At 36.4% G+C, this 9,564-nt stretch overlaps 1 protein-coding gene across 2 annotated transcripts in view; it reads left to right on the forward strand.

Annotated features, from left to right (window-relative positions):
* LOC107558567 (CMP-N-acetylneuraminate-beta-galactosamide-alpha-2,3-sialyltransferase 4) overlaps window positions 1-9,564 on the forward strand; it is a 31,812-nt gene that overhangs the window by 19,911 nt on the left and 2,337 nt on the right. For both annotated transcript variants that reach the window (XM_016242225.1, XM_016242224.1), the window contains 2 exons: window positions 2,315-2,504; window positions 2,587-2,727. In XM_016242225.1, the coding sequence (XP_016097711.1) occupies window positions 2,315-2,504; window positions 2,587-2,727 (331 nt within the window). The remainder of the gene's footprint in view (window positions 1-2,314; window positions 2,505-2,586; window positions 2,728-9,564) is intronic.

Consider the following 9,564-nt stretch of genomic DNA (forward strand, 5'->3'; position numbering starts at 1 on the left):
CCCTCTCTCTCTCTCTCTCTCTCTCTCTCTCTCTCTATATATATATATATATATATATTACTGTTTTTACTGTATTGTCAGCCATGACATAAGAAAGTTATTATATTTTAATTGTACATGTTGATTCGTTATGTTGATCTATGAATGCATATCATAATTACAAACATATTTAAAAAATACATGATTTACAAGTTTCAATAGAAATGACATTAAACTATATTTTAGTTCACCATAAATGCATGGCAGTATTCAGCAGTAACTTTAGAATAGAATTAATTGTGGAATTACATATAAAGATGTACTGAAGTCCTACTTAAGTTGGTCAAAAAAGGCACTTAATTTCTACTAAATACATTTCATTTAAATTTAAACTCGAATACATTTTCATTTAATTTGAAATAACATGCAATTACGTGTCCGAAAACATAACATTCAGTTCACACTTCAGCATATTGTTTTAAAGTTTATTATTTCCATAATAAGAGCTCATTAAAAGTGTGGTGACGTTTTAAAGGGTGGCTCTTTCAGTCTTGAACATGCTTGACCTTTATTAATCAGAGGAGACTCTCCCTTCCCAATGCTGGATGTTTTGGCAGTTCATCTCATTATGTTGCCATTATTTGTTTTAGCCTTGATACTGTTTGAACACTGGCTTGACTCTGACTCAAGAATGTGCGCTAATGGAAACAAATTAGACTTACCTGGTGTGTCAACACACACACACACACACAAACACACTCACTCACACACACACACACACACACACAGAGACACACACACACACACACACGCACACACACACAGATACACACACTCACACACACACACACACGTTGTGTTTTCATGTTTTATGGGGACATTCCATAGGCGTAATGGTTTTTATACTTTACAAACTGTATATTCTATTGCCCTACACCAACCCTACCCCTAAACCTAGCCCTTACAGGGAACTTTCTGCATTTTTACGTTCTCAAAAAAACTCATTCTGTATGATTTATAAGCTTGTTTCCTCGTGGGGACCTCAAAAATGTCCCCACAAGGTCAAAATGTACTAGTATTACTATCCTTGTGTGATAAATACACACAGACACACACACACACACACACACACACACACAAAGGTTATGGTGAGATGTATTGCGGATTTTGAGGTCCTCCTACTCACAAGCTCGGTGGTCATAATAATGCACGATGCACGAACAGATTTAGTTTGGAAAAAATTACTGTGTTAGGCGATTTCATATTTATTTTTCTCTTTTTAACTTCCTGCCAAAGCAGGAAGCTTTTTTAGAACAACTTTAGCAAAATCAAAGGTAAAGGGTGTGAATTAGGTCTGTAAATGTCTTTATGTATTTTAGCTTTCACTTGCTGGCACAGGGAATAATGGGAAATGCAGTTTGGCTGCACAAGCCTCATAAATCGGCTAAATGCGTAGTGTTTTCTGCCAAGCTTTACCACTCTTCCTCATCAACTGCACAAATTGTGTACAAACTACATTGCATGGTCAATATTCATAAATTGTGCCCAATAGCAATTTGTCTCTGTCGTTACACTTTTCATTAGAATTGCATTATCCGTACACACACATATTACACAGCTCTGATTTTATGATGTTAAAAAATATCAATACAACTTTCCATCACACAGTTTTTTTTTCAAATCATATAAATGTATCAGCTTCAATGCACTTATCAAAATAACAAAAGCAAATCTCAAAACTTTTAATGACAAAAGTAATTGGTATCATTGTAAAAATGTATCAGTTGTATCAACATAAAAACAAAACTATCATTTGACTTACAATCTACAGAGGAAAAATATGTTCAAATGCTTCATTTAATGACAAAGAACTTTAAACATAGGTTTATAAATAAGCTTTTTTTCTGTCTCTGTTTGGATGCTGTAAAACATTTACATGATGTGGCACAAAACATCTGGCTCATGCTTGCATTTTCTTCTGTCACTGGCCATAATAAGCATGAAATAATGTAATGCATGTGAAACAAATAGTTGTAATGTGGCTCAGAGGAAAACAGGAATCATGCATTTGTGTTGTTTTTCTGCTGAGTAAGCAATAATGCAAGACTTCTTCACCTTACAAATGCAAAAAAGGCTACAAAATGCATCATCTTTTGTGAGAATGCATGAAACAGACACTATGTTTGGAATCAGCACCCTCAAATTAGTAAGAAACACGCACTGGATCTCATTCAAAAAATACGATGCAGGAAAGAAGCAATGCTCATTCTGACTCGTCAAATCTGATTTGACCTTTGACCTTATTATATATTGCTCACGTATCTTTCTGTGTCAGGCTGAATGACGCCCCAGTCAGAGGCTATGAGGAGGACGTGGGTAACAAGACCACGTTACGTCTGTTTTATCCCGAATCCGCCTCCCATAACCCAGGTATCCACAATGACCCGGACACCCTGCAGGTCCTGGTTCCTTTCAAACAGCAGGACCTCCGCTGGCTCAAAGAGATCCTGTATGATGAGAAGAGGGTCAGTCTGTCCCACCGTTTTTCTTCATGTGCCAGCATGCACCAGATTTCCCAGTAATCATGAGGGGCTGTGCTCGATTTAGGTCCGAAAGGGTTTCTGGAAACCTCCTCCCCAGATCTGGCTCGGCCGGGCCAGTCAGATCCGTGTCCTGGACCCATATTTCCTTCGCCTAACAGCCAGCAAGCTGCTTCAGATCATTTCCCTGCAACCGCGCAGACAACAGGTGAGATCTGCACACATGGCCAGGATTCAGGGAACGACAAATACCCTTATTGCCATGGAAACGCTCTTACTTTGGCAGAACAGATGTTCCAAATAATAGATAAATTTTGGTGTCATCTCAGACATGGATATAGTGCTATTTACATATTTGATAGTAATGAAATGTTTATAATGAGACTTTGGTCCAAAACCGGAAGAGTTGCCTACATAGGCTGCATTTTAATGCATCATATATGTGACCCTGCTGGACCACAAAACCAGCCATAAGGGTCGATTTTTGGAAATTGAGATGTATGTAACATCTGAAAGCTGAATAAATAATCTTTCCATTGATGTATGGTTTGTTAGGATCGGACAATATTTGGCTGAGATACAACTATTTGAAAATCTGGAATCTGAGGGTGCAAAAAAATCTTTAAAGTTGTCCAAATGAAGTTCTTAGCAATTCATATTACTAATCAAACATTAAGTTTTGATATATTTACGGTAGGAAATTTACAAAATATCTTCATGGAACATGATCTTTATTTAATATCCTAAAGATTTTTGGCATTAAAGAGAAATGTATAATTGTGACCCATACAATGTATTGTTGGCTATTGCTACAAATATCCCCCAGTGACTCAACACTGCTTTTGTGCTGCAGGCTCACATATGGATTCTTGACATTAAAGTTGCCTACATTTTAAGGCAGAAAAAAAGCATACATTTTAAATAAAAGTTTTTAGAGAAAAAAAAAATAGATTAGATTATATTAAAAAAAATGTATTATACTAAAAAAAAATCTAATAAAATGTATTATTCTTTTATATAATATTTATAAATGTATCAAACATAATTCCATTGAATTAAAGATTCATTATTCTATCCAATATATTTTAAACTTGAAATCAGAACTGAGTCACCTGCACTTTGCCTGAGGATTCTTGACATTAAAGTTGCCTACATTTTAAGGCAGAAAAAAAGCATACATTTTAAATAAAAGTTTTTAGAGAAAAAAAAAATAGATTAGATTATATTAAAAAAATGTATTATACTAAAAAAAATCTAATAAAATGTATTATTCTTTTATATAATATTTATAAATGTATCAAACATAATTCCATTGAATTAAAGATTCATTATTCTATCCAATATATTTTAAACTTGAAATCAGAACTGAGTCACCTGCACTTTGCCTGAGGAACAATGTATTTGCATTATGCAAAACACAAAGAAGCTTCTGACTGCAAATCGTCCAGGTGGCAGTGGAAGACGTGACATTGTTTAGCAGACGGATTCTGTTCAAATGTTTGGGGGTTGATAAACTTTTTAATATTTTTTTTGAAAGAAGTCCCATTTATATGATCACAAATACAGGACAAATAGTACTATTGTGAAATATTATTACAATTTAAAATAGCTGTTTTCTATATGAATATAATGTATTCCTTTACTCCAGTCTTCAGTGTCACATGATCTTCAGAAATCAGTATAATATGCTGATCTGCTGCTCAAGAAACATTTCTGATTATTATCAATGTTGAAAACAGTTGTGCTGCCCAATATTTTTTGTGGAAACTGTGATACATTTTACTTTCCAAGATTATTTGACGAATAGAAAGCTCAAAAGAGCAGAAATCGAAATCTTTTGTAACATTATAAAGGTCTTTACTGTCACTTTTGATCAATTGAATGTGTCAGTTAAATTCTGCTGTTCGTTTGCGTCGCTTACAGTAGTGAAGGTCAGACTATCATTCTTACAGATCGGCCTAAACCATAAATGATGCTGCGTTTAATAAAATCACAATCCAACTGGCCAGCGTTTCACTCAGCAAAGCCAGTTTTCACTCGCATGTGTTAATGTTGTATTCTGCTTGTTTGTCAGAGAGAGCCAAGAGGTTTGTTTCTGTCAATTATCTGTAGTGTAGTCCACGAGTGTCCTGATAAACCCACAGAGAATTACGATTAGTAATGTGTCTGTTTATTTCTGGTGCATGCCGGTAACAGCCTTGCACTTCATCCCTCTCTCTGTGTCAGTCTGTCTTTCGTCATCATTTGGTCATCCATATTTTTAAACTAAGCACAGTGAGTCAGTCAGGCTTAGACAAACACAAGCGCATTTATATCCTATTTCCCTTCAGGGTAATTTAGTATTTTTGGAGGCACACCCCTCCACATATTTCTGTCAGGCGGACATGATTTTTTAGTCAGCATGATTGTAGAGACGGCGCAGACACACGTGCAACAGATGGACCGTCTTGCTTCTTATGTATTACATACACGGCCACTTCTGGAGCTGTTAGTGCAAGAAACGGACTGAAACCACAAATGATGTCTTAAGTTCAACTTCACCACACTGAAGGCCTAACTAGTTCTTAAGCTGGACACCGATTAGCATTAGCCGAAACCAGCACAGCCTTCCTGTCAGCCGTCAGTAGGAAATGCTAGCAGACCCGCTGCTTCTAAAATTAGAAGTACTGTGGAACAAGAAAATGGAAAATGTTTAGGTAATATGCTGATCTGCTGCTCAAGAAACATTTCTGATTATTATCAATGTTGAAAACAGTTGTGCTGCCCAATATTTTTTGTGGAAACTGTGATACATTTTACTTTCCAAGATTATTTGACGAATAGAAAGCTCAAAAGAGCAGAAATCGAAATCTTTTGTAACATTATAAAGGTCTTTACTGTCACTTTTGATCAATTGAATGTGTCAGTTAAATTCTGCTGTTCGTTTGCGTCGCTTACAGTAGTGAAGGTCAGACTATCATTCTTACAGATCGGCCTAAACCATAAATGATGCTGCGTTTAATAAAATCACAATCCAACTGGCCAGCGTTTCACTCAGCAAAGCCAGTTTTCACTCGCATGTGTTAATGTTGTATTCTGCTTGTTTGTCAGAGAGAGCCAAGAGGTTTGTTTCTGTCAATTATCTGTAGTGTAGTCCACGAGTGTCCTGATAAACCCACAGAGAATTACGATTAGTAATGTGTCTGTTTATTTCTGGTGCATGCCGGTAACAGCCTTGCACTTCATCCCTCTCTCTGTGTCAGTCTGTCTTTCTTCATCATTTGGTCATCCATATTTTTAAACTAAGCACAGTGAGTCAGTCAGGCTTAGACAAACACAAGCGCATTTATATCCTATTTCCCTTCAGGGTAATTTAGTATTTTTGGAGGCACACCCCTCCACATATTTCTGTCAGGCGGACATGATTTTTTAGTCAGCATGATTGTAGAGACGGCGCAGACACACGTGCAACAGATGGACCGTCTTGCTTCTTATGTATTACATACACGGCCACTTCTGGAGCTGTTAGTGCAAGAAACGGACTGAAACCACAAATGATGTCTTAAGTTCAACTTCACCACACTGAAGGCCTAACTAGTTCTTAAGCTGGACACCGATTAGCATTAGCCGAAACCAGCACAGCCTTCCTGTCAGCCGTCAGTAGGAAATGCTAGCAGACCCGCTGCTTCTAAAATTAGAAGTACTGTGGAACAAGAAAATGGAAAATGTTTAGGTGAAATCATCAAGCTAGTCTGTGACTTAGTAGCATGCATTGTTTATTCAGGGTTCACACGGTCACGGAAACCATAGAACTTACTTTTAGCCAAGGTTATTATAGTTAACTAAAAGTAAAATTAAAACTAAAACCAGTTACTTGAAATAAAGTAAAAGTTAACTAAAATATTAAAATCGTAAACAACCTAACCCTAAAAAACGGACAAAACAATACAACACAATTACTAAAACTTTAACAACATTTTAAATGAAAACGGAAAATATAAAAATGAAAACAAATTCAAAATATTAACAAAATATACAAAAATATTACGAATTAAACTAAAATAACTGTGCTTCAGCTACCATGAGCTTAGTTAATAATAATAGTAATAATAATATTATTTATTAATTTCAGGCACAAAAAAAAAAAAAAAAGTATTTGGACACTGAAAGGATTAGTTCACCCAAAAATGTAAATTCTGTCATTAATTCCTCACCCTCGTGTCGTTCCAAACCCGTAAGACCTCCGTTCATCTTCGGAACACGAATTAAGATATTTTTGATGAATTCTGAGAGCTCTCTGACCCTCCCATAGACAGCAAGGGTACTACCACGATCAACGTCCAGAAACGTAGCAAGGAGATCACATCAGGGGTTCAGCCGTAATTTTACGAAGTTACGAGAATACTTTTTGTATGCAAAGTAAACAAAATTATCGACTTTATTGATAATTTTGCTCCCCTGGTGCCATTTTGGAGAATATCCACTGAACATAAACAGCGTATGCTATTCTGTGTCAGCTGCGTCACGCGGATACATTTTCTACATTGTTTACGCTTTGATTTGAACGAAAACAACGTATCTGCGTGACGCAGCCGACACAGAATAGCATACGCGGTTTACGTTCAGTAGATATTCTCCAAAACGGCGCTACAGGGTGACGAATTGTTGAATAAAGTCTTTTTTTCTTTTCTTTTGCACACAAAAAATATTCTAGTAGCTTTGTAAAATTACAGTTAAACCCCTGATGTCACATGGATTATTTTACCGATCTCCTTGCTACATTTCTGGACGTTGATCGTGGTAGTACCCTTACTGTCTATGGGAGGGTCTGAGAGCCCTCAGAATTCATCAAAAATATCTTAATTCATGTTCCGAAGATGAACGAAGGTCTTACGGGTTTAGAACGACATGAGGGTGAGGAATTAATGACAGAATTTAAATTGTCAGGCGGACATGATTTTTTAGTCAGCATGATTGTAGAGACGGCGCAGACACACGTGCAACAGATGGACCGTCTTGCTTCTTATGTATTACATACACGGCCACTTCTGGAGCTGTTAGTGCAAGAAACGGACTGAAACCACAAATGATGTCTTAAGTTCAACTTCACCACACTGAAGGCCTAACTAGTTCTTAAGCTGGACACCGATTAGCATTAGCCGAAACCAGCACAGCCTTCCTGTCAGCCGTCAGTAGGAAATGCTAGCAGACCCGCTGCTTCTAAAATTAGAAGTACTGTGGAACAAGAAAATGGAAAATGTTTAGGTGAAATCATCAAGCTAGTCTGTGACTTAGTAGCATGCATTGTTTATTCAGGGTTCACACGGTCACGGAAACCATAGAACTTACTTTTAGCCAAGGTTATTATAGTTAACTAAAAGTAAAATTAAAACTAAAACCAGTTACTTGAAATAAAGTAAAAGTTAACTAAAATATTAAAATCGTAAACAACCTAACCCTAAAAAACGGACAAAACAATACAACACAATTACTAAAACTTTAACAACATTTTAAATGAAAACGGAAAATATAAAAATGAAAACAAATTCAAAATATTAACAAAATATACAAAAATATTACGAATTAAACTAAAATAACTGTGCTTCAGCTACCATGAGCTTAGTTAATAATAATAGTAATAATAATATTATTATTTATTAATTTCAGGCACAAAAAAAAAAAAAAAAGTATTTGGACACTGAAAGGATTAGTTCACCCAAAAATGTAAATTCTGTCATTAATTCCTCACCCTCGTGTCGTTCCAAACCCGTAAGACCTTCATCTTCGGAACACGAATTAAGATATTTTTGATGAATTCTGAGAGCTCTCTGACCCTCCCATAGACAGCAAGGGTACTACCACGATCAACGTCCAGAAACGTAGCAAGGAGATCACATCAGGGGTTCAGCCGTAATTTTACGAAGTTACGAGAATACTTTTTGTATGCAAAGTAAACAAAATTATCGACTTTATTGATAATTTTGCTCCCCTGGTGCCATTTTGGAGAATATCCACTGAACATAAACAGCGTATGCTATTCTGTGTCAGCTGCGTCACGCGGATACATTTTCTACATTGTTTACGCTTTGATTTGAACGCAAACAACGTATCTGCGTGACGCAGCCGACACAGAATAGCATACGCGGTTTACGTTCAGTAGATATTCTCCAAAACGGCGCTACAGGGTGACGAATTGTTGAATAAAGTCTTTTTTTCTTTTCTTTTGCACACAAAAAATATTCTAGTAGCTTTGTAAAATTACAGTTAAACCCCTGATGTCACATGGATTATTTTACCGATCTCCTTGCTACATTTCTGGACGTTGATCGTGGTAGTACCCTTACTGTCTATGGGAGGGTCTGAGAGCCCTCAGAATTCATCAAAAATATCTTAATTCATGTTCCGAAGATGAACGAAGGTCTTACGGGTTTAGAACGACATGAGGGTGAGGAATTAATGACAGAATTTAAATTGTTGGCTGAGCTATCCCTTTAAGCTCCACTTAAATACTAAATAGTAATATTTAAACAAAAGAACTAAGTGATGCTAGTCCTGATTCTAATTTGATTCTATTTCTAATGAACATTTCTGAGACATTTTGAAATCAGTGCTCAAGTTCACAAATAGGTTTATGACATTACTGTGAACAAGATCTACTAATGGTTGACAACTAGAAAGTGACCACAGGGCCAGTGGTGTTGCACAATGTTTACAGCCACATTTGGAACGGAGAGGTGATGAACTCTTGTTCTGCGGATGAACATGGTGAGAGAGTTTTGAAGCAGAAGCTGAGATGTGCGATGTCTTTGAGGAGATGTATGAGCGTGTTTTGTGTGGGAGCGCACAGATCAGTAGCTGCGGAAAAGCTAATTACTTGGAACGAGAGAGAGAGAGAGAGAGAGAGACAGAGAGAGAGCCAAGATGCATTACTTTATTTTACTACTGTAAGTGGAAAGTTTCAAAAGTTGGCAATAATTTACTGAGAATGCGTTTTAAATAGTTTATTGCATTGTTTTGATGGCAAGGTATGTGTTAAACATTTTTAAGGAAGTCTAAAACCTCATAC

Source organism: Sinocyclocheilus grahami, unplaced genomic scaffold (genome assembly GCF_001515645.1).
Source record: "Sinocyclocheilus grahami isolate Dianchi unplaced genomic scaffold, SAMN03320097.WGS_v1.1 scaffold649.1, whole genome shotgun sequence".
Lineage (NCBI taxonomy): Eukaryota > Metazoa > Chordata > Actinopteri > Cypriniformes > Cyprinidae > Sinocyclocheilus > Sinocyclocheilus grahami.